Source organism: Tachysurus vachellii, chromosome 5 (assembly GCF_030014155.1).
Source record: "Tachysurus vachellii isolate PV-2020 chromosome 5, HZAU_Pvac_v1, whole genome shotgun sequence".
NCBI classification, from domain to species: domain Eukaryota; kingdom Metazoa; phylum Chordata; class Actinopteri; order Siluriformes; family Bagridae; genus Tachysurus; species Tachysurus vachellii.
Window position 1 is genome coordinate 14,188,881 of NC_083464.1, and position 25,795 is coordinate 14,214,675.

At 37.9% G+C, this 25,795-nt stretch overlaps 3 protein-coding genes across 4 annotated transcripts; 2 read left to right on the plus strand and 1 right to left on the minus strand.

Annotated features, from left to right (window-relative positions):
- Positions 1-497: 497 nt before the first annotated feature.
- On the plus strand, positions 498-13,544 carry rspo3 (R-spondin 3). Its single transcript, XM_060869894.1, has 6 exons — positions 498-1,325; positions 5,449-5,628; positions 5,733-5,876; positions 8,601-8,747; positions 8,869-9,042; positions 12,647-13,544. The coding sequence occupies exons 1-6, from the start codon at positions 1,232-1,234 to the stop codon at positions 12,844-12,846; spliced, it is 939 nt and encodes a 312-aa protein (XP_060725877.1). The 5' UTR covers positions 498-1,231; the 3' UTR covers positions 12,847-13,544.
- A 966-nt stretch (positions 13,545-14,510) lies between these two features.
- On the minus strand, positions 14,511-20,702 carry fez2a (fasciculation and elongation protein zeta 2a). 2 transcript variants are annotated; one of them, XM_060869201.1, is made up of 9 exons: positions 20,208-20,702; positions 19,569-19,677; positions 19,292-19,408; positions 18,692-18,791; positions 18,185-18,450; positions 16,635-16,715; positions 16,392-16,467; positions 16,088-16,153; positions 14,511-15,389 (listed from the first exon to the last, which is right to left on the minus strand). In XM_060869201.1, exons 1-9 carry the CDS (start codon positions 20,480-20,482, stop codon positions 15,370-15,372), a joined length of 1,110 nt encoding a protein of 369 aa, XP_060725184.1. In that variant the 5' UTR covers positions 20,483-20,702; the 3' UTR covers positions 14,511-15,369. The 2 variants fall into 2 exon arrangements, with proteins under 2 accessions (XP_060725184.1, XP_060725185.1); XM_060869202.1 differs by lacking the exon at positions 16,635-16,715 and having other exon boundaries at positions 20,208-20,701.
- Positions 20,703-21,455: 753 nt separating this feature from the next.
- cnih4 (cornichon family AMPA receptor auxiliary protein 4) lies at positions 21,456-25,136 on the plus strand. The gene is made up of 5 exons (XM_060869899.1): positions 21,456-21,572; positions 22,060-22,128; positions 22,456-22,568; positions 22,677-22,817; positions 24,317-25,136. Exons 1-5 carry the CDS (start codon positions 21,504-21,506, stop codon positions 24,342-24,344), a joined length of 420 nt encoding a protein of 139 aa, XP_060725882.1. The 5' UTR covers positions 21,456-21,503; the 3' UTR covers positions 24,345-25,136.
- The last annotated feature ends 659 nt before the right edge of the window (positions 25,137-25,795 follow it).

The following is a 25,795-nucleotide window of genomic DNA, read 5'->3' on the forward strand; positions in this document are numbered from 1 at the left end:
TAACAAACCATGAGGAAAATAAATTATGTTTGTCTTTTTCTTACCGTTTCTAGAGACATTTGATGACGACTGCGGTCTTATGTAACCTTTATTAAGCCTGTAAACCACATCGACTTTTGTGGAAGTGCAAAAATCATGTGTAAAATTGTAAAAAGTGTAAAATTATTTTTGATTTGTTTTTTCCTGGAAACATCATGGCGTAGGTTATAAACCGACTATAAAGCAAACACTGGGAAAGAAAACGTTTTGAAAGTGGCCCAGATAAATTACTCTGTCAATGAATGAAATGTTGCAATATTACGCAAATGTCATTATGTTAATTGATGACGTTTCTAATGAGATGTTCATAGTACGAGTACTTTTAATAGACTTCGACAGATAATCGGATCAGATTATTCTAATACTCAGGTTGGCTTTTTCCCCGTCAGTGTTACAGGGGGTGGGGGGTGACGTTGGGGGTTCACCCTCTAAATAAACTTTGGAGTTCAGGACAGGGGGAAAGAGACTGCGGAGAGCTGAAGTCATCAGTTAGCGCATGGAAAGTGTGTTGCGCCCTGGGCAGAGAGAGAGAGAGAGAAAGAGAGAGAGAGAGAGAGAGAAACAGAGTTGCTCAACCGTGACACTTTCAGCTGTCTAGACTGCGTCAGTGATATACGTACATTTAAAATAGGTCCAGTTTAAGTTGATATTTCAAGCTGAAATTTTGTGAAAGCTCAAACAGTGCGAGATGCCGCTGAGACGCGGACCTCCTCCAGCGTACCGAAGCCCATAAAGTTGCGCTCACACACCTGGACACAGCGCACTGTTTCACCGGGAATACAGAAGAGAAGGACAGAGGATACGCCACATTTTCAAACGTTTCTTCAAGTCAACATTTTGTCCCAATTAGAATCTTTAGGCTTGTTTCGTGGTGCGACGCAGAACTAACGCTTGGCTTTTGCTGTGAAATCTGTGCGACTGACGGAACACGAACGATTCGTATGTTCCGATGAAATGCGCTGCACTGTGTGGATATCAAGCTGTCTCACTCTATTTTAGCGGCGTCTATGAGGATTTCTTACAGGATGGTGGTGCCGAATTGGCCCATGTGCTTTTGGGCCATTATAAATTCGCTTGATCAGAGTTGCGGCTTCTGTCCGCTATAGAAAGCGAGCGTTGCATTACATTACTAGCGCAACGCGTCTGTCGAGGACATTAACATTTGCAAGACAGGCATCGTTCCTCGGTTACTATGCAATTACAACTAATCTCCATTGTATTGGTCTTGCACTGGATGGAGCACGCAAACTGTCAGCATCATACCTCCAGGCACCGGCTGCACGAGCGTAAGTAGCGCGCGCTCTTTAGCTTTTTGGGGCGAGGCTTCACGCGCACCTGCACTATTTGTCTGGGATGCATTTTGCAGTACCGATGTTGGTTTAGTTTCACTTAAAATTGCTTGGATAATAACTAACTCATAGTATTCATCATCGTATAAAACCGTTTATGTGTCTCAAGTCAAAGGCACTTGCACGTTTTTAAAAGAAGAGACACGAATGCACAGATATAAACTGTAATAAATATTCAAATAAAAGAAAACATAACATTTTGAAGGCTCACTGGCCAAGATGATACATATGGTATATACTGTCTTATTACAACACATTACTTTTTTAGTTTATTATAACATTTAATGTTTATATTGTATAAACAAAAAATAGTCCAAAATTTAAATCAGCAGTTGTGCAGGATATAGACATTTATCCCGATCCATATAAAAATAAACAGTATTTAATATCTTTCAGCAATCGGATTAAATATGTATGCATGTAAACTACATGGCTATAATTTGCGCTAATCGGTGTTAGTAAGCGATCAGGGCGCATTGCTCCGCTCGCGCTCTAATAGAAAACTATGACTTCAGTTTGCTTTAAACCTCTAAGCTACCGCAAAACTCAAGTGAGACATTAGGTGTGCTGAGTGAAGCCAAAGTCACTTTCTACAGATGCAAAATGCATAATCTATAATCTATTTCATACTCAGGATTAGTATAATCAAATTAAGAGCCAAAAACAGACCAAAAAAAACATTCAGGGTCAAAGCTATTTGACAGAATATGACAGATTCCATAGGTGGAATAATAACAAATCTGACTTGATATTGTAACTAAAAAATAGCACATTTTCTTAAACAGGCAGACACTGGTGGTGGAATATGGCCTGTATGAAATATGTAAAAAAAAATAATAATAATAATAAAAAAAATAGGGGGGGGGGGGGGGATTTGACCTATCACGACCTAATACTTATGTGTCAGTGTGTTCAGAGTTGTACTTTGCAATTGTGGTTTGTGGTTTTATTCCCACAAGAAATATCTAATCGTCTTAAGTTTAATAAACTAACTATTTCATTTCTTTATTTTTCATGGTCAACGGAGGGAATTTTAGGTTTCGACATATAGTATTTTATTTATTCTCTACATCATGAAGGGCTAGAAAGAAAATGTCTGTAAATTTAAATAGAATATGTGTACATAAAAATGTAGGTAGAATCTGTCTTGTCCTAATAAGGTCTCCAAAGTGGAATAAAAGGATAGATCCACCGTAACAAATCATTACAATCTTCTAACAGAAAGTCATTAAAAAAGTCAAGGCTTCCAACTGATAGAGTTGCGATCAGTCTTGTGAGACTGTGAGATGACAATACAAATTTGCAGTGAGTGACCCAGCGGATGCCTGACCTCAAATGTTTCCTGCCCCCTGCCTGAGTAGTCCTGTGTCAACATGCCATAGAACTGCATGATAAAGAGACGCATGTTAGTACTATGGTTTATAATAACTTCTGGTACTTGTTGTTATGATTTAATTTCAGTGTTTGCAGCCTAATTTTAGGTTTTTCTTTGTGCTATCAGATTTAGTATGACTGTGCATGAGTTGTTTGCGCTTAAATAAATGCGTCAGTGAATCATGTGGATGTAACTTATCCCCCAGATACATTACTATCCTCATACGTTGTGCTGTTCCATTTTTATAAGCATGTTATACCAGGTCACAGTTCCCATCTACTGCACATTAATGAGTTTAAGTGAGTTAAATATGCTAAATGCAGGCAATATTTGTCATTGTAACACATTTATTTTGTTTGCTTAATTGCAACTAATCAACTTTGCCTGTGTGTGGTGAACTCATATAATTAATGTCTGAGGAAATGAACTGTGTCCAACGATGACTCAGAGCAGAAGTCTCTGGCCATGGTTCAGTGCTATGCCTTAATTCTTGAGTCTGAAATACTGTGATTAATTAAGTTTTAACAGTTCTGCTAATAAGTTTGATTATTGGAAAGTTGCGTTTTGATGTCTGTGTTTGAACCATGACAAAACAATTTGTGAGAGTTTAAATATTATAGCTGCTCGTTCTTCACTTGTGCAAGTAGACCCAGGACTTGTGGCAGCACGAGGGCAGAAAAAATTCCTCTGAGTTAAGAGTTCTGTGAATCAGAATGCAGGAACGCATGTGGGCAAATGGACAGCAGTTGTAAAGATTGCAGAGATATGTCAAACAGAATATCCATGATCTATTGCAATCTGTCAGCCAAGGCTGAACTCTGGGAATCAGGAGAGAAAAAAAGATGCTCTAGCACAGTTCAGTGGCATGGAATGCAAGAGCAGAGAGAGAACAGGTTGAAAACGCTTCTTCACTTCATATGGTATGGTGGGGATTAACCTTCTGTTTATCTCTGTGTATTTTCATGTAGATGTCTGAATGTTAGTTAGGAAGGAAAGGTTATGTACTGCAATTCATATTCACAGTAGATTTAGAGTTCATCAGTGCAGTTTAACCGTAAAACTGATCATATTTCTTTCCTGTTTGTGTCACAAATAGAGAAATAGAGAAAAAAGTTGGTTTTTTTTTCAACTCAGAAAAACATTAGCTGAATAAAATCCTACAGGATTTCCCATAATCGCTGGCTGTTTTGAGGATGCTTTTAGTCATATTATTTTGATTTCTTTTCTAGGAAAAGCTCTAGAGTATTACATATCTTGTGCCACTTGGGACAGAGCACAAGCACAGTTACTCTTGTTTTGCCCACAACCTCTTTTCATAGAAACTGTGAATTTGGTCAGTATTTCCTACCCTCTGAGCCTCTCACCTGCAAGAAACATATGGAACCGATTGACTTCAATCAGGAGTCTTTTCTCATGCAACCAAGGAGCATCACACATCACACGTTTTTAATCTCAGGAATTCAATGAGGTATTTAATGTAAATCAGTCACTTTGGCTCAAATCCGAAGCCAGCACTTTTAAGTTGATGTAATCAGTGGCCATATGCTCTGTGCTTTATTCTTTAACTGACTGTTGTGCTGAATGCTTAACTGTTTGACATTAGTATTTAAACTGAAACACAGAGGCCTTGCATTGCACTGCTATTTTCATTGGCTTTGTTAACTGATGACTTAAAAGACAGTGTGCCCTCGCTGCCAAAAACGTTTTAAGGTGTCTACACAGTTTCTCAATTCAGAAAATGTATTCCTTATCAAATCTGTGCCATCTATGTTCCAATTCACATCAATAGTGGAATAACACAGTGACTTGCACGAAGAGATAACACAGGAGACGATAGAGGGAGGATGTTTTCACGTGAACATGTTTGTAGGGCACTGCTCCAGCCTGTTCCTGGTCTCATGCAGGCATAAGTTTATTTCATTTTATTTTCCACAACACAGTTGTCCTGTTATTAAGGTTATGAATGCAACTGCTACTGTGCTGACAGACTCCGGTATGTAGCGTGTCGCTGATGATTAGTTTACATGGCAGGAGAATGCACAGATGAGGGTGCTTCCTGTCATGTTTATTATTATGCTGCATTATGGTCATTTTTGCAGCCTTAATTAATAGCAATGCATTTTCTTTAAATGAACCTGGAACTATTTAACTTTTACAAACATTCTTTGTGCTTCAAAATGTGGAGAGTAGCCAATGTCCCAAAAAAACACTGAGGTGTATGAGTGTTCTAAACACTTTAATCTTTGCTCATATCCTGGAGTTGAATTGTTTAAATTATACCTGAAGAAACTGAAATAGGGTTAGGTACCACAAGACTGCGAGAAGGTATAATGATTAGAAATATGTGAAAATGTTGTAAATGAATTGTAAAACAAATTCAGCTGTTAAGCACTGAATCATTTTCTTTTTGTGTGTGTAGCTATAAAGATACACATCTAGGAATGTGCAGGACCATGGAACATATAGACATCACATATGTATCTGGTAAAGTGCAAGAGTGAAAAATATTTGATCCGAGTAAATAAAACAGTTTTTTAAAAGCTGTTTCAAAAGCAAAGATATACCATACCCTCAGTGATCTATATTTTATACTCAGGCAGTAAACTAGAAAAACTGTAAACATCCTTGCTATAAAATCTGCATCAAAGCTTACTCAAAGCTTCTTCTTTTGGCTTGTGAATTTAGGAGGTCCAGGATGCCTGGGAGGCTGTCTGACCTGTTCGGCTTCAAACGGCTGCCTGACATGCATGCCCAGGCTCTTCATTCATCTGGAGAGGGATGGCATGAGGCAGTTTGGCGTGTGTCTGGCTTCATGTCCAAAGGGTTTCTTTGGCACTCGCTCACCAGAAAAAAATGACTGTTCCAGTAAGAACACTTACTAATCTTTGTCTATAAACAGTCTTATAGATGTAATTCTAGTGTTTTAATAAGTGCCCTGGTGAGTAACAGGTCTGTAATGTGTCTTGCAGAATGTGGCTCTGAATGCGACACCTGCTTTGACAAGAATTTCTGCACACGTTGCAAAGCAGGATCATATCTTCACAAGGGGAAATGCCAAGAGAAATGCCCAGATGATCTAGTTCCCAGTGACATCAAGCGGGAGTGTGTTGCATGTGAGTACCCTAGTCACTTTCACAATTCATTGTCAAAGATTTATCACAATTCATTGGTCTAAGAGGAAATGAAATAACGGCAAATTATATTATGCATTAACAGTTCTGAAACTAGGAATCTGATTTCATGCACAACTGATAAAAAAAACATATGTTCAAGGCAATTTGGTTGGCTTTCATGGTTGGCTAACAATCGGGAGCCATTGCAAATTATTAAATGACTTCTAAGCAATAGGAATTAGTAATACAATTACTTTACTCATTGCATTCTAGAAAATAAATAAATAAATATACATACTACTCATTAACTTGCATTAAAATGCTTTAAAACCCATACAAATCTGTTTCAACTAAAAACACAAATATGACAGACACGTTAAAGTATTTTATTAAGCAAGAAACATCCAACCATAGTAAATGCAGTTTAAAAGGCATGACTGAGCACTGTCTTTGCCCAGAACAAAAGTAATGTTGCATAACAATGCAAGGTTTAAATTATGAATTCTTGAAACTTATGCTACTTGAAACTTTTTATGTAATCTGACAAGCAGTCTTCAAATTTAATCTTAATAAAATGGAAATATAACAGAGCTGGTTATGTGGTTCATATGCTTAGACAGATTACTCATCAATGGAAAGTTCTTTCAGGCTTAGGCATATATTTCACACATCCAGTATTGCTTTTTTTTATTACCTTTCCCACAGTTAAATTGAATTTAATTGTAACCACCAATAATTTTAAAAAACTAAGCTGCACTTTATAAACACATGGGCACTTTAACGTTTCCTGTAGCAGCTCATGCAGGCTCACACATATTTTATAAAGGCTGACAAATTTGTATGTATTGTGAGTAAATGATATTATTTGTTCTAAGCATAAATGCAAAGCAAGTAAGAAAATTACACTTACTGTCCACTTTATTAGGAACATTAGAATGGGTGAGAAATGGGATCTCTCTGACTTAAACTGTGGCATGGTTGTTAGTACCAGCTGGTCTGGTTTGAATATTTCAACTGCTGATCTCCTGGGATTTACACACAACAGTCTTTAGAATTTACACAGAATTGTGCAAAACAAACAAACAGATAAAAACATCCTGTGAGAGTAGGGTCTGCAGGCTGAAACACCTTGTTGATGAGTGACATCAGAGGAGAATGACTGGACTGGTTTGAGTTGACAGGACATATACAGTAACTCACATAAACACTCTTTACAACTGTGGTGAGCAGAAAAGCATCTCAGTAGATGTGAAACATTGAGGTGAATGGGTTACAATAAAACACAAGATCAGGCTCCACTCCTGTCAATCAAGAACAAGAATCTGAGGCTTTTGGTGAGTCTGTGCCCATGACAGCCTGGCAGATTGCTGTTGTTAGCAAAGAAATTGTAAATTTTAAAAAAGCAATTGTAAAAAAAAATTATTTCGTGCAGTGGCTTACTTGATGCTCTATGCAGAATCACATATAACAGCTAATAAACAAATTTCTGTGAGTACTACCTTATATGAACTACATAAACTTACATTACATACATATATGGCCTATGGCAGGATCTATCACTGATTATATGAGTTACTTTATCCTTCCTGGCAGCTCAAACCAATCTCTACAGTGATCCCTCTTATCAAAAAGGCATGTTTATCTACAAACCTGCCACTTACACAGTGTTTTTTGCTTTTTGCACCATACTTTAGAGACTCTTGTGTTTAAAAATCAGCAGTTTCTCAAACCAGTCATGTCAAGAGTCAAGAAGCTTTTATTGTCATTTCAACCATACAGTATATAGCTAAACAGTGAAATGAGACATTTCTCCAGGACCATGCTGCTACATAAAACAAAGACAGAGCTAAGGACTTAAGTAAGTTTGTCAGAGTGCAAACAGTGCAAGACAAAACAGTTCAAGACAAAAGACAAAAACACAGTGCAGGACAAAAGACAGTGCAAACAAACAATACAAGACATTACACAAAAGACAATACACAGAAGACAACACAGAAAAGCAGCACAGACCAGTGTCAACCTGGTACCAGCTGCCAGTTAGTCCTGTTAGAGATCTCATATTGTCTTCATATTGATGTTTGATGTGAGGATTAGTTGGAACCCTTATCTCCCTGATTTTATGCACTGCATTGCTGCCACATGATTGGGTGATTGGGTAACTGCTTAAATGAGCAGGTGTATGGTTTAGCAGTGAAATTAAAGGGTGAGTGTAATTTGACTACAGTAATTATTATCAATGTACTGGTACCCCAACTCTGTAAAATGAGTGAGATTGTAAAAAAAAACAACATTACATCGCTAACCCCATCTCCAATCCTAACTTGTTAAAGGTTTATACAAACTAATAATAATATACAGATTATTATGCATTTGCATATATTGAGATCATATCTCTAGGAATAAGGCTAGATTTGTTCCAAATTGTTCATTTTTCGATTGCATTTTTCCTGTGTGTGTGTGTGTGTGTGTGTGTGTGTGTGTGTGTGTGTGTGTGTGTCCATGTTTTTATATCTTGGAGAGACATTTGGGTGGTTCATATAAGGAAAACAGCATTCTTACTAAACTAAAAAAAGAAAAGGCTTTTATTAACTGAGCTAAATGTTTGGGATAGATTAAGGTATATGCAAAGCATTAATTAGCTGCATTAATAATAATTGTCTCATTAAGAGCTTTTCATAAGGATAATAATACAAATATGCATGCATGTGTGCAATGTCTTTACAGCATGCCCAGTGAACTGTGAGTCCTGCCTGAACAGTGACACCTGTACAAGGTGTATGTCAGGTCATTATCTTCTTCATGGTCAATGCCACAGCATCTGCCCTGAGGAGTTTGAGCCAAGCGAGCAGTCAATGGAGTGTATTCCTAAAGGTGAGTGCCAACAGACACCTCATCCAGTACGTTCTTGAACAAAGTGTGCAGGTATGTGTTTCACAATAAGAAAATGGGAGAATTCTGTTTATTTTTCTTCACTGTCTTGTTCTTCTTTTAGTGCACTGTGAGTTGGGAGAATGGAGTGAATGGGGGGCATGTTTGCGGAAAGGAAAATCCTGCTTTGGAGAAGAAAGTCGAACACGGCAAGTTCTTCAGTCCCCCAGTCCTGAGGGCAACTCCTGCCCTTCCGCCGTAGAGAAGAGAGAATGCATTGTTAAGAAAAAGAGATGTGGTAAGTTTCAGCTGAAGTGTGGATGTGACCCAGTGAGGCATAAAACCTTCTGGTTCCAGGTGGGATTCAAACACATTAGGAAAGTAGTATTAAAAAATGTTTTGCTTGCTTAAGGTGTAAAACAAAATTATGTAGCATTGTAAAAAAGGGAAGCTCTGAAAAAGCTCAAAAAAGAACTTTCACTCTGTGTGAAATTAAGCATCAAAAGATGGCCCAGAAAATAAACAAATCAAATTTAGTTATATTAATAGTAATTATTCCTCACCAGCTCTGTTTTAAAATTCAGTTTTTACTTTTTGGAATCTTTAATTTGATTTATGTAAAGAACATTGACTGCCCAAAGTGTCTTGTGTTGAAACAACTAAAAGATTATGCCATATAAATGCAAGGTCAAAGCATATTATATTTTATCAGTATCAGATTCATATCTTTTGAGAAATAAGACTCTTAAAATTAAGGACCATAAATACTTTCTAACCAAAGCAAAAAAAAAGCATGGAAGACCTGGCCATGTTTTTAAAGCATATTTATATGATTACGCTCTGATTTCCGTGTTTAAGACTTAGAATTGAGCTTTATGATAGATAACAGGCCAGTTTCATGACCACATCCCTCATTAATTCTTGCTGCCTTGTGTGACTAAGCATCAAGTTTCCCAGACCGAATGTGTTGGTTTATGATCCTCTTTTGCCTTTTATGTACTAATGAATAATACAACTTATTTAAAAACAGAGTTAATCCCAGATCCTAAGCTTAGAATCTAACACAAAAAGTGCGGGAAGACAAATAACATCTCTGTAACACCTCTGTCCATTATTCTCTCTAAGAAACACACACGCACAAACACCCTTTGCCTGGAGGGGCTTCTGTGTCACATTAGCTTGTAGCAATGAGTCGGCATGATGTTGATCCACTGGGGCCGCCAACAAGGGTGCGTGTTACACACTACAGGCTCGGTTATTGACCTCGTCTCCGAATGTGATTACCCAGCTGCCCCTGCTCCTGGAACATTAACTGAGCACTAATTATCTGCCAGGGCTCTGTCCCATCCATGTTTATGTTTTGCGTACCCCAGCGAGGTCAGTGGTCCGACCCCCGCCAGCCCCGAGTAATCCCAAGCAACCCTCTGACACTGATACATCCTCCCCCTCACACCCCAAGCACACACGGCTTTATTTTTCCTCCTGCCAAGTCCTTCCTCTCTGCTTTCCCCTCACTTGTCATTTGTTTTTCCCCCTCCATGTTTCATGACCTTTATCATATGCAGACTGTTTTAATCCTGTGTCCTGGTCATTCCCTTTCACCTCTTCTGTTTTATTTATTTATCTATTCATTATCTTGAATATAACTCTACTCAATTCAGGTAGCACTGACTTGCTTTATATTAATCTATCATGTACTTTAATATGATCTGTTCCCAATTCAAACTATGCATGCTCTGGATATAAATGCCCTGGCCCTCCAGCAGCTCTTTGAGGGCTGATTTAACCTCAAAAACACTGTCCCTTTATTTATCCCTGCTAGGACAGTCACAACAAGGTGTCGAAGCCCGAGGCATTCCTCCTATGGGACGAAACAGAGCCCTTAATCCCTGCCTGGCTCCTGCCAAAAGCCCCCGGATGACAGCATGCCTGTCCACATCCTCATTAATGTAATTCTGGCACTCTGTTCTCCACGTCATATCTGGTTTGCGATATCCCCTGATACACAGTCCTGAGTACCTCTCAGGATCTGACCAGTCACAAACAGCACTTGAGACCAGAATTGTATAAAGAACCTTCTGTGATTTTGGGCCACTCTGCAGTTATGACATGTGACAATTACATCTGGTTTCTCATGTAGTCTTCAACTTCCTCTTCCTTTCTTACCCATTTTCAATAAATCTTTTGAAAATTATGAATAATCATGGCCAGATGATGCCTATGTTGAAATATTGATGCTGAACTGAGAAACATAAGCAACTTGAAGCCAAGCTTTGGCAGCCGACTTGCTTTTAAGGGTTGCAACATGTTTTTGAGGACTGTGAGGTTCAGGCACCGGCTAGTTTGTTGATAATACATGCGTGATGAATAGATCCATTTTCACATGGCTGTTTTGTACAGCTCCAACTTTAAATGGACTCCCCCAATCCCTCATCCAGATCATCTAACAAGGCCTTACATCTGCTCCAGCAATGGTGACCAGATGCTGAAGAATGTGTTATATTCTTAAAGTAACTGCCTGTATAATGATATCCCATTTGGAATCAATGCATCGCTTGACAGTTTATAGAAATGGTAGACAGCCTTCTAGCTTTAAAACAGACCAAATAAACATATTCATAATGATCCGAGCAGCACCCTGATGGTGTTATGGCTTGGTTTGTAGGAAATGCAGAGATTATGACTAATCCACTGATCTCTAAATCGTTATAACAAAGAAAACAATGTGTGCAGAGGGGACTTCCTGTGTATAAAGAGCCGGGGGTGAGGGAGGGGGGTGTCAGTGTGAGTGACTGATGGGCATGGAATTACAGTGTGTGTGTGATGGCTGATCAGTCGCAACTGAAATGAGACAGTTCTCTCATAACAATTCCAACTGACTCAAGTCTGTGGGAGGCATGGTGGGGTCTGCCTACTCAAGGAGAGCGTGAGAGATAGAGAAGCAGTTGTATCTCTTCACGGCCGACACTCTCACCGTTCATTATTTGTGCACATTCTTTAAACAGCCATAGCTGGTAGGGCCCCGTATCGGTCTGGCCGGACCCCAGGAATGTGCAGGTCAGTGTGGGCTGCAGTGGGCAGTCTGCCCTGATCCCCCCCAGCAGCAAAGAGAGCAGTGATGATTAATTGAGTCTGAGTGGAGGGATGCATGCAGGGGGAGGCAGCTGGGTGTCCACCTCAGCACTTTTCCAATCCTCCACACAACAGAGCTCAGCCTTGCTCCACTCATCCACTGATAAGCCTCCGGCAGGAATTGAAATTGGCTTGTTGGGAGTGTTGAGCAACACCAGATAAAGTAACATCAACAGAATTTTATTTTAAGGTCCTCTATTTTTGACAAATACAAATCACAAAAGGGAGGATTTGTCAAGTGTGTTGCTTAAATTTTTTTTAAAAATTACTTAAACTTATACTTTAAAAAAATAAGAGTTAGAGGATATTAAATAACACCATCATCTTGTGGATTGCTGGAGCACAGCATCTGCATCAGTCATAAAGCCTTTATGTGTCAATCATTATTCAGCCTTAATATATTGTTAAGCCTTTATCTCTCTCTCTCTCTCTCTCTCTCTCTCTCTCTCTCTCACTCTCTCTCACTCTCTCTCCCTCCCTCTTTTCCCACTTTGAGAAAAATATGATTCAAGTTAAGTTAAATATACCAGATCAACAATTCAGTGCCTGCTTACCAAATAACAACTCATACTTCGGTGCCTATATAATTATTGACTATTTACAATAAAATCAGTAGTAGGATGAATAATAAGACATCCAATTAGAGGAGAGATTCCGAGATTTAAACAGCAGATGTGGTAAAGTAGAGACATTTATGTGATTCCATGGAACAATTTATTTGGTGCTGAAAAAGACACAAAGACTAACATTATTAATACTTGTTTTATTAGGGAAGGGAGACAAAGGCACACGTAAAGGAGAGCGGAAGAATCGCAACAATCGAAAGGAGAAGACAAACACAGAGGGCCGTCGAGAGCGAAAGAGAGAAAGAGAGAGGGAGAGAGACCTGGCCACCCGGGAGGACGACAGCAGGAACAAAACAGAACAGCGTCACAAAAGGACCCAGAGCAGAGACACTGTAACGGAATAGGGAGGGTCTGAATGGTGATCCTCTCAAATAACCCTCCGCTGGTTCTCCCACCCCTCTGCCCCTTAACCCCCAACTATCAGGGGTGCTGCTGCTACCTGTATAATTTAAATGTATACTGTATATGCACAAGGAAAACGAGGCACTGATCACATAAGTGACATGAACAGTGAAGCTAATCCTTCTCCCATCTGGCTCAGCGCCCTCAAAGGGCATCTATTGCTCATGTGGCATCTTTTCATGCAGAGGAGTCTGGCATTGAGTTGGAATGATACTGAACTCACTGTAGTGAAGTGGGACCTTTATGAAACAGCAGGCTGGTGATGCCCTGGTACAGCATGACGTTGTGGTTTGAATGTAGATTTGTTTGACATTATGTAGAGTTGCTATTGTATAAACGTCTATCTTTTTTTGGCTGAGTAAATTAAAGCGAGCATGCTTGCTGGTGTCATGGACATTGCCTGTTGAGCTATGACTGCATGATGGACTGGTATAAATCCACCAGACAAGATGACAGGCTATGGTATTACTGGATAAAGAGGTAATGGTTCTCCCTGCTATTTTTTTATTAATCTTTGTTCAGTGTCCTTCAAATGTGGGGGAAGTTTGCCTGTCTATAGTAGCAGAATCCAAGCTTTTAATTAAGCCATCTGACCAGAAACCAAAAGCACCTGTACGTTCAATAAATAATGATGTTTGTACGTTTTTTCCCAATTTTCTGATCTATTCATGGGAGGCAAGTATAAACACACACATTTAGATAAAATTACCTAAATCTTCCACACGTTTTTGCTGTACAATGGTAAGTACAATATACATCTATGATATATATTTTCACAGATAAATATTTATATTACTGTAAAACCCAAAGCATTGTATAATGATTTACAGACCCTACTACAAACATAGTACTACAAACAGTATCTCTACCAGTAGAGGTTTTGGGGAGTGGCAGAATGAGAGCTTAACCTCTGTTTAATATAATCGTACTTGGAGGGAATGCCAGACCTTCACATTACTTGGGAGTATCATAAATCAGCAAAGTGGTCTAGATTGTAGCTACATTCCAAAGTGTTGTTGAGACAAGAGCCGCTTACAAAACGACCCATTTTTTGAGCTCCGAAACAAAATGCTGAAAATAGGACATGGTTAAAAAAATTTAAGCAAAAGAAGAAAAAAAAGAGAAAGTAAAGGCAAACAGTAGGAAACCACTAAAAACAAGCATTGCTCATGGGGACATAAATAAAAGAAGCCGCAATATACAAAAAGCTCCATATACACTGAGTCAAAAATAATCACATGCAGTACACAAAGCCAGTCTTCCTGGAGAGAGGTTCCTTTCATGTTCCTCATGTGAGTCTATACAGTTATTATATTATGTTTCTGTAAAGGTTAAATAGAATACTCCATACTGAAAGAAGCACAATACATTTTGGGTTTAGGATTCTTTTTTTTTTTTGTTTTAATCTTTTTTGCTGGAATCCATATTAAGAGCCAGAAAGTATAAATAGGTACATTTTGCATAGCAATAATAATCACCTAAATAAGTAACAAATAATTTAAAAAAAATACATAAAAGTAGAAACATTATATAAGCTTATTTTGTCACAAACTGTAATCAAGACAGCATTAAAACAAACATAGTAAAAATTACAGAGGAAATAATTCTGCTAATATTTTTCTTTTCCTGGTCAACATGGAGCCAAGTCTGGGAACATTGTGCATCTGAGTACACGCTGGATGGGACACCAGTTTATTACTGATTTTAGAGTAGCCAATTAACCTACTGACAAATGTCTTGTGGGGGGAGGAAACTGGAGAACCCAGAGGAAACATGTGAAACACTGCACAATAAACTAAACACTGGACCCTGGAGCTGTCACGTGGCTATCGAACACGCTACTACACCGTGTCACTCCGTAACAACTTGTAAGTATCAGTTTTACATTAAGACGTTAAGATCTTAACATAAAATATTAACAGCTGCCTAAAACATTTGAAATGAAATTTGTTAGTGTTTTGATTTACCATGTGAGAACAGCAACCTCTATTTAATATGTTTTCAGGATAAATAAAAACTTATCAACCCTTGGGATTTGAACTAAAACACTCCTTAGGAGAACTCCAAGGCAGTGTCAAACACACACACACACACACACACACAGGCAGAAGAAATCATACTGTATGCACTGTTGATACATCAGGACTAAGATGAAACATGCCTTTGTTGCAAAGGTTGGTTGTAAGAGCACTTTCATTGAACAAAAAACATTTTAGAGTTTTGTTTAAGCTGAACTCTCCATACTACAGCATGTAGCCTTACATAAAATTCAATAATATAAAGTTTTCCCTTCATATATAGTGAAAATGTATCAAATGGAGACATACTTAAAGAGATTCAAGCAATGGGACAAAGAAAACTGCATTATACATATGCGTACATTATGTAAATGGGGCAAGTCATCCATCTGGAAATCCTTCACATTCTGGAAATTCAGTCTTTTATCAACACATTCTTCACCTCCTCTATTCGGAAGGGCAAAGCACTGTGAAAGAGATAACAAAGTTATTGATCGATTATATCACTGTGCTGATTGATTATTATGATAGTGTTTATAATAGGGTCAAAAATGCTATACAGTTTTTGTTCCTCTGGCTACAAGCAATGTACACAGTGGTTATGATATTGCTGAAATATCCACCCTGAAATATCCAACTTTGATGTTAATCTTTAAAAACTAGACAAGAGGATGGATAAGTGACAGGGACAGAGCAGAAAGATGTACAAGTGCTAATACTTACTTTTGGAAAAGCATTAGGAAAGGCCGTTATATTAAAAGCATGCAATAATAGTTTTAAAACTCATCACATATGTGTAACAGACAGGAAAAGAGGCTACAGGAACAGTTTTGGAAATCCTAAATAGCTAGGCATGATTGTTCCAGGTAAATAGGGAGAGGTGAGAGAGCAGCTGTGCTCCTGTGTTTGTAGAAAAACTAGCATAATGGTAACCACAATAGAAAAGGTGTACAACCATGGGTGTAATATTAGGGTTTGCCAGCAGATGGCACTGTACTTAGTAAATTCTTTAAAATCACAAACAAACCTCAGACCTCTGCTCACACAAGAGATAGTAATAACAGACCAGAATGAGCTGAATAAAAAAGCACTTTTCTGAGTTATACAGAGACTACTAAATAAGTTATACAACCACTGTTGTTGTAATTCTAAGAGAAGGATTTACCTTTAAGGATGTAGTCTGTCAAAAGACTGGGCACTTTGTCACTGTCATCCTTCATGGCTTGAAGAACTATTGAGAGAAGAAATAATGGGGTGGAAAAGTTTAGCTGAGCACCTGAAGAAGTAAGTATACATATCCTCTTCACAATCACATGTTTATATGTCATATAAATCCTAGAAAATGCAATTAACTGTCCACTCAATGAAACAGAGATTATCTACTATGTTAAAGACATTAACTCAGAAAGAGAAGTGTTATCACATACTTTTATACATTTTAGAGATTTATGGTCTTAGGTAACACTCACTTTTTGTGAGAACCTGAAGATCTTCAACTGAGGGAGGTGCATCTTTCTTCTCATAAGGAATGACTGTAGTGAGGTACTGTGAAAAAGTTTAAACAACACCGGTGAGAAGATAAATGATAGTAGCTGGTTTGCTGCTTCTGGAAATGGGATGAAAACATTGATAAAATCTCAACTATGCAAGTTTAAGCTGATATTCAACACTGCAAAGAGAGGCGTGGAAAAGAAATAAAGGTCCTCAGACACCTGTTTCTCCTCTCCAATATTCCCAAATGTTTGGCGAAAGCCATTTTGAATAGCAGTAGAGATGCTCCCCATGCTGAAGCGCTGAAACACCATAACAAGTACAGAAAAGCGGAGAAAGTAAGAGGAGGGTAAATAAGACAAGATTCACCAGTTATACAGAATAATAACAGTGGCCATGTTTAAATGCAGCCTAATAATCAGTTAATAGTGTGACTCATCTCAAACAAAATAAAAACTTTCTTGTAATCACTTTAGTTGAAACTGAGTAAACACACTGAGGCAAATACGAATGAAATTTTTAGCCATTTTTTCTTGCTTTTTGTTTTGTTTTACAAAATCTGCTGAATCAACCTGTAAATGTCTGAAACTTTTTTCAATGCACATTCTCAGTTATTCTATTTTTCTTTCTTTTTTCTTGCTTTCTTTGGGTTCAGGTAATCAGTTGGCTGGTGTCTTAAGTTGTAATGAATTCATGTGGATGGACATAAATCACTGCATATGAACATAGCCATAAATGAAAAACAGTTGTAATAGGAAAAGCAGCACAAATAACAACCACTTAGCTCCCAGGTGTTCATACATACTGTACATACAAACTAATGATGCGCGGGTCGAGTTTTTTTCAAAAAATGAGTCGTGAGGTTATGGGTTATGAGACGACCCTCGCATCTCTAATACAAACACCTTATTCAGAAAAATAAGGTTTCTTTAATAATATTAACTATGAATGTTTAGGGTCAGAATGTGTGGTTTTATCCAAAGTTAATGGCCATTATTCAAACTTACACAGAACAGAGCATAGATTTGAGGATGTCATTTGAAAGGATCTATGTCTGAATCATGAAACTGACAGATGGAGATTTTGTTTCAATTTATGGTTGCTATCATGTTTAAAGCACCTTGGCACCATAACCAAGTAGAAATACAAACCATTTTCCAACCTCATCTGCAGAACTCATTTTTATTCAACTTGAATCCCACTGGAGTATTAGTATGCTCCTTTACCCACAAAAGTGAAATAAATATATTAAGATTTATTCATTTTGCAGATGCTATTACCTATTAACAATTACAAGCTTCTATAGTTCCAGTGTTTTAGTCTAGAAGATTAAATACACGTAGAGCATGTTTGAGTTTAAACTAGCATGTTAAATAATACAGTGCTAACAATTCCAACAAAAATGTACTAACAAGTACTGCAGATGATTGTTGTTCACATGTGAATTCATAAGACCCATAAGATGTAGTAGGTTAACTCTTCATTAGTACATGAACAGTGCATGCTTTAACTCAAATTTAAGTAAGTATCAATTCATGTATTATCATTCATTCATTCATTCATTTTCTACCGCTTATCCGAACTACCTCGGGTCACGGGGAGCCTGTGCCTATCTCAGGCGTCATTGGGCATCAAGGCAATTCATGTATTAGTGCATGCTTATTCATTTACTGTTGTTGTAAAGTGTCACAAAGGAAATGGTTGCTGGAATTTGTAAACACTTCTTTTTCTGTCACTTTCTGTCATGCATCAATAATCTGTGTTCACTCACAGTTGCGGACAATCTGTGAAGTCTGCTGTTCTGCTCTCTGACTCCACTCTTTACTTCCCTCTTCTTTTTCAGAAGTTCTTTGTGCTCTTTCTGAAGGTTCTGTACATCAATCAGCACAGAGATGAAACTGTTCATCACTTCCTTCTCAAAGTCGAGCTCATCTCTAAGAGCCAGTTGCCGCACAAGCTCCTCAGAATAGTGGCGGATCGCCGTCTCCACCTCCTCCAATAACTCACTCAGCTCTGCAACTCTAAGAGCCCGTACTCCTGCGGAAATACATTGTGTTCAACACTCAAACATGCCTAAGCCCCTTTTTTATGCATGCACATTTAAGCTGAAATTTAATGTCAGTTAATGGGAAAGGAGTTAAGAGTAAGTCAAAAACCGTACCAAAAATAAAATAATAAGCATTTCCATTAATGAATATGCTTATATGCTTATAATGAATGCTAATAATATAAATATATCATTTAAAAAACACAATGAGGCCTGTCTTCTGGTACTTACTCTCCTCAAATTCATGAGTGCTGGATCTGTGTATCAGGTTTTTCTCAGTAGGGTTCTGCTCTGGAAAATCCTGCATCATCTCCTCTATCTCCTCAATCACCTACAAATCATAATGTCATAATATCTGCATGTAAAGCAGTGTGATGGTTTAGCAGTATGACAGAATACTATGATGAACAGTAATATTATTATCACTCTGTAATATACTGTATTTATAGGTAATAATGTCAGAACAAATAGGTTCAGCCTTCAGCCTTGAAATTCAATTAGTTAGCTTTACAGATACCTGTATGTAGATTTATTTATATATAGATCCTTAAGTCCAAGGAGACAGTGGCAAGGAAAAACTACATGAGATGCTACTCTACACCATTAGGATGTTGATGTTTTATTGCCTGACAATACATTTTTTATATATCTATCCAGAAAGCTTGAGAGGAACCAGACTTACATCTTCTTCTGGGCACCAGAATGTGATATCATAAATCATGACTGTTCTACATTCTGTGATCATTCAATAAGTCATATAATAAGCACAGAGAAGCACTGTACAAATGCTGTATAAAGCCTTTATAATGCAGATTTGAAATAATACAGCACCTGCTCTGCAGTAAGGAAAGGCTCATCATTAATGCAGGACACAATGATGGAGTGCATGTCCATTTGTTCCCTCAGATCGTCATCATCAGACACATCCAGATTCACATTATTAACCCTCTGAAACAACAAAACAACAAAAAGAAATTAATTTTAGTCAGACATCTTTCCAAATCACTTTGGGCTCTGAGTAGGAGAGCTGAGGGAGTCATCTGTGCGTGTGTGTGTGTTTGTGTGTGTGTATGTTCATGTGTGTGTGTCTACTGTGTGTTCAACTCACTGGCCTGTCCTCAATGTGCAGCACTGGGAGCTGAAGTGAGCGGGTGCGAGACTGATCCCAATCTACTGGCATGACATTTCCATAATTATTAGTCAGAGCGTTCCAGATCCTAGAATAGAGGGAGGATGTCTACTATTACTGTGAGTTTCATTTCAAAACTTCAAGAAAAACAAACAAACAAAAAAAAGATTCTTCACAAAACTTTTTTCCCCTCTGATCCCTTGTGTTTACTTTTGGAAGTTCAGAATCATATCAAATCATGACATCATGACATCATGACTATTTTTAAGCAAACCCTTCAATACATCCGGGTACAGAGAAATCACGTGACCCTATAGCACCGAACTGGTATAGTGGAGATGGAGGAAATGGTCATCATGCACTGGTGTACCGTTACTGTTCAGTGCTTCATATGTATTCATGCATTTATAAAATAATAGTAAGAATAAATCAAGAATAGATCAATAAAATGAACTGAAGTGAGATGAACCTCTGTAGCTGACAATGCGTCACGTGAGGTGTAAATAAATCATTTAAGGTCATTAATATGGTTCTCAGGCTGTTCGGTTCTATGGCTCAGTATTTCTGAGATCAGACAGTTATCAGACAGTTATGTCCATGCATCATTCTTTTACTTACTCGTCGTTTTTTAACACAGTGTCCTCTGTTAGAGGATTCACGCTATCTATAAGTTCGGCTTTAGCGTCGAAATTCCCAAAGCACGCTTTTAACTTCATGTCGAAGTCGGCGACCAGTTCCTCCACAGATCTGAAGTCAAATCGGTCTCCAATATTTTCATCAAGATCCGTAAAGCGCATCAGATCCGCTGCCGTGTCCAGGCTGAGTCTGTTCTTTCCCTGCAGTATTTCAGGCTGTAATGCGCTCTGGTCCTGCACTCGAGGCGCCGCCATCATCCCTGCAGAGCAGCACCGAGTTACACGCTCCAAGTGTCCTGTTCATCTAGTGCAGGAATTCTCAATGACCACACACACACATATACACACACATAAACATACACAGACACACACGCACACACACATACACACACACGCACATTTTATTCATATAAATGTATTCAGTTTGCCAACAGCAGGTTAAAACATTGACAAGACTGTGTGTGTGTGTGTGTCTGTGTGTGTGTGTGTGTGTGTGTGTCTGTGTGCTCTCATCCACCACTTTCTTATTTTAGACTATTTCGGGCCATAATGAAATGTTCTTGCAGTAGCTAGTATCACCGCTAGATGGTGCCGCTGGACAATGTTTATATCACACAAGACAATGTTTATATCATATTTATAGTGAATATTTGTTTTTAGTAATATAGAGTTTTATTGTCATTTCTGCTACAGGACATACAGAGGATTGAAATTGCGTTTCTATCAGTCCTACGGTGCAGCAACAAGAAAAATACAACTGAAAAAAAATATATTTACACATATGTTTACATACTATTTATTTGTAAATATAAACACACACATACACACACATACACACACCCACACACACACATACATACATACATACATACATACATACATACATACATACATACATACATACATACATACATACATACTGTACATACACACATACACACACACATACCCACAGACACACACATATATACATGTATACATGTATATATTACACACACTACTGCTGCTATATATTGTACAAAAAGAATAATATTGCACAAGTATTGTGTTATTTATGTCTGTACTTTTGAGGGTCACAAACAGCTGGAACCAAATTCCTTGTGTGTGTCAACACACTTGGCCCATAAAGCTGATTCTGATTCTGACATAGCAATAACATGTTATGGCCACTGCGTGGCAGTAGTGATGTGCGACTCCAAAAAAGTGCAGTGACGTGAAGAAGAAGCCCAATCGGAAGTAGAAATCTATCCGGAAGTAAGCGTTGGTTCGGAAGTTAAAAATGGAAGCGGCTGTGTTTATTCTCTCGCTTGTCGACTGCTGCGCCTTGATTTTCTTGTCTGTCTATTTTGTATCCTTTCCACCGCAATTTACTTCCATGTATATTAGTGTATTAGTGACTGGTTTCAGTTCCCATATCGACCCAATGTTCAGTATTAGCCGTTTAGCTTCGTTAGCACTGAGGCGTCTCACACAGCTAAAGGTCTCTTTTGTCTGAATAATGTAATTTAACTAAAGCTAAACACTGAACATGGTACTTTTTATCCGATCGCGACAGTATTATGAAATTTAAAGCAGTAAACAGATTTTATTCGACCCTGATGGTGATGTATATGTGTGTGTGTGTGTGTGTGTGTGTGTGTGTATATGTATGTAATATATATAATGTGTGTGTATATATATATATTATATTATGTATGTATGTATGTATGTATGTATGTGTGTGCGTGTGTATGTATGTGTGTGTATGCGTGTGCTGATTTACTTAGCCGGATGTTCGCTAACTTCCTATGTTGTGGTTTCTGTCCTAATCCAGCTGACCTTAACTCCCCATGCAGATAATCACTCTGTCTGATCTTGAATGTGACTACATTAATGCCCGAGCTTGCTGTTCAAAGCTAAACAAAGTAGGTATCCGCGAGGTTTCCTATTACACAGAGGAGGATGGATGTATTTTCTTAACTAATCGATATTTTCATGTTTTTCCTTTGCTTGTTGACAAGTTAAGATCGTCACAGGTTTTGTCTTGTGTTTACCAGCTGTAAAAGAAGAGAAATGTGACGTACTTGTATTTAAATATTAAAATTTTGGGTTGTACTTTTAGCACAGATGCACAGATTTAACATTTGCATTTAAAAGCTGAAACCTAACCAAACTGCCTTCCTTATCGGATTTGTGCTTGATGGTTTGATGAGCAATAACATGACTAATCTCAGTTTATTCTCTTTGTGTAGTGGGTTATACCCGAGCTGATCGGCCAAGCTCTAGCCACATTGCTAATGCTAGTCTCCATGCACTGGTTTATTTTCCTCCTCAATGTACCGGTGGCATCGTGGAATGTTTACAGGTGAACTGGATGGGAGGTTATAACTACCTTTTTTTTTGGAAATGTTGCAAACAGGATGCTATTAAATAAAACAAGTTTTGCTAACCTATACATCTTTTCTTTTACAAGATATTTGAAGGTTCCTATGGGTAACATGGGAGTGTTCGACCCAACAGAGATACACAACAGAGGACAGTTAAAGTCCCATATGAAAGAAGCCATGATCAAATTAGGTTTCCACCTACTGTGCTTTTTCATCTATTTGTACAGGTAAAACAAATGCATATTGGTCAGGAATGTATACACTAATGTAGCATGATGAGCTAAACTTACCACAGGAAATGCAGCTTTAAGTTAAATGACTTTTATATTGTCATCTTTGATGGGCCATCACATCCAGATGTGTTTTTTGATTCTGGATTCAGTCCATTTTTCTGTTATAATGACTGTACTTTTCTGGCAAGGTTTTCAGCTAGATGTGGGATTTGTGTTTATTCAGCCACAAGAGCATTAGTGAGGTTGGGCTTTGGGCAGCCAGGGGTGCAGCTGTCAGTCTCAGTTCATCCCAAAGGTGTTCGGTGGGGCTGATGTCAGGATTTTTGAATTTTTCTATTTCTACTTCTTCCACCTTGGCAAAGCATGTCAGTGGACTTTAAATTGTGCACAGGATCATTGTCATGCTGCAGTAGGTTTGGATATTTTAGTTCCATGAGGACAAGATTTGTAATTCTACAGCATATAAAGACATTCTCTAATGTTGTTTGGTTCCAACTTTGGGGCAAAAGTTTGGGAAAGAACCACATATGGGTGTGATGGTCAGGTGTCCACATATTTATGGCGTGTCAGCACTTTTTAAATGTTTACGGTTAAGGTTTGTTTATCAGTAGAGCTTTTCAAATGAGAGTTTCATTAGTTAGCCCAGCTCGCTGTTGTGTGCTACCCAATGCATGTGCTGCTTCCCCGGAAGTCTAATTGCATGGTAGCCAACATAATGTAATAACATACGGAGAGAGATTTTGTTAATTATGTTTATTAATACATGCCAAGAGGTTATAATTTTCTAACAAAGTTTCCAAAGTGTAGTGTAAATCAATGTAGCAATTCATTAATGTAGCATTGTCACTTTTCTCACACATTGAAGTGTGTAACTGTGAAGTGAAGGCAGGAAAGTTTGGATTGCTTTGTCAGCATTTTATTTTATTCAGCTGTAGCAGTGTTTCCAAATAATCCGCATGTTCCTGATTCTTAAACACTTGTAAGGCTTTTTGTTTCATTCTTAGTTCATTCCAAGAGCTATTTTAGTCATTTCATACAACAGTTAACCACACAGCCCAGAGAAACATGAGCAATACTACAAAGTATTTACTGTAGACGTTGAAGGTCATGTGTGACATCTCACATTCATGATCTGCTTGTAATGAACAGTGTTTCTAAAATGTTATTTCACTGTGTAGAATTATACACATTTATGTCTATTGTTTTTGAAGACAGAATTAACCAATCTTGTATAATGGGCAGTTTAAACAGGCAATTTTTTTTAATTGAAGAATAATGCATAGTATTTATACATGAGTTAAATGAGAGCTAGTAGACAAGGTTTAATTTTCAAATGAAAAGTTAAACAGCAACTCTCCAGTAACTAGACCCTGCTGTCTGTTTAGGGTTTCTGTACCTGTTACCTCCTGTTTTAACCTCTGTCCATTTAGCCCCTTGCCTGGATAGATTCACGCTCACTAACACACTCACTCTGTCTCTGGTTTCACTTCCAGTATGATCCTGGCACTGATCAATGATTGATGCAGCAGAGACGCAAGAACCTCAACTGCCAAAACCATAAACTGTCCAATTTGTGCTGTGAATACGGTCATCTCTCACAGCTAAAGCCAATACAAAAAAAAAAAAAAATACAGCATCAATCCACACTCCAGCAGACACATCGTCATTCTATAACCATCTCCTTATTCAGTCGACTCGAGAGACTGGCGTTCCTGTGTTATTTGCTCACATAATTGCATTGATGTAAAGCTTTGTGTAGTTTTTTTTTTTTTATTTAGCTGATTTTAAAGGCTCTCAAGCTGTAGCACTGTTCCCATCTTGCGCTGCTTCTCAGGGCTGAATCAACAAGACAATCTCACTGACTCATCAGAGCAACCGATAAGCTTACAGCTCGTGAGCACGTCATGTCTCCACACGCTTGTCTTAAATGTGCTGTCATTCTAAATGTGTCCACCTGTCTCCCAGATGGACACTTTTTTAATTTGTAAATTGCTGGAATAAGCTCTGTGTATAATGTTTTTATGTTCTTTACTTACTGTAATTACTAAGAATGATTTTAAATTGTATTAAGCACATTTTTATTGACCAACTTGCCATGATTTAGGGATAAGTTAGAACATATTTCACATACAATTAATGCAAAGGTTTGTGTCCCTTTTTCTGAAGTGTTATTCCTATGTTTCCGGGGTGTCATTGTTACCTCTATGCCTTCTGGTTTTCATTTTAACAAATCTATCAGTTCATCTGCCCAGTTTGTTGGTGTGAGCCATTCTCACATTCATTATTAAAGTTGAGTCCAGTTAGAATGAAAAACACTATGCTCAGGGGTATGAAGCTGGGAATTCCTGCTGTGATGTATCTTTTTAGGCTTTTGGTTGTAGTCTGTCAAAAACACTTGATATAACTTTAGCACTAGCATTTCTGCTCTCATTGGTTTTGTGTATGCTATTATAATATGATGCAAAAGTGTCAGTATCTCCTGGACCTTACATTGATCCATGAACTAAAATATTTTTCCAAAGACAGTCCTAGAGTGTGCCACACAAATCAGGGATGCAAGCATTACGTTGTATTTCCATTTCAAAGTAATCCTGGCAATTCTCTGAAAGTTAAATTTGTAGTATTTATTCCTTTTAGGGACTTTTTTCCATTTTGTAGTCATAATCGTGTAATCAAAAGACATTAATATAGCTAGATTCTTTGTTTCATAATTTTCTGAAATCAAGCTAACATCACTCAAGCTTCCAGCAGTGAAAGCTTTTCATAAAAGGAAACCTATAAAGCATACATAGTTTTAGCAGTGGTCGTGGGGTCTGTTTGGTAAATCTTTTTACCATTTTTCATTACAGTTATTTATTGTCTACAATATTAGGAGACAATATTTTGCCTTAATAGAGCAATGGAGAAACACATTTCGTCATCACATTCTTATTATAAAAGACAAATAACCACATTGGAAGAAAGATTAGGCA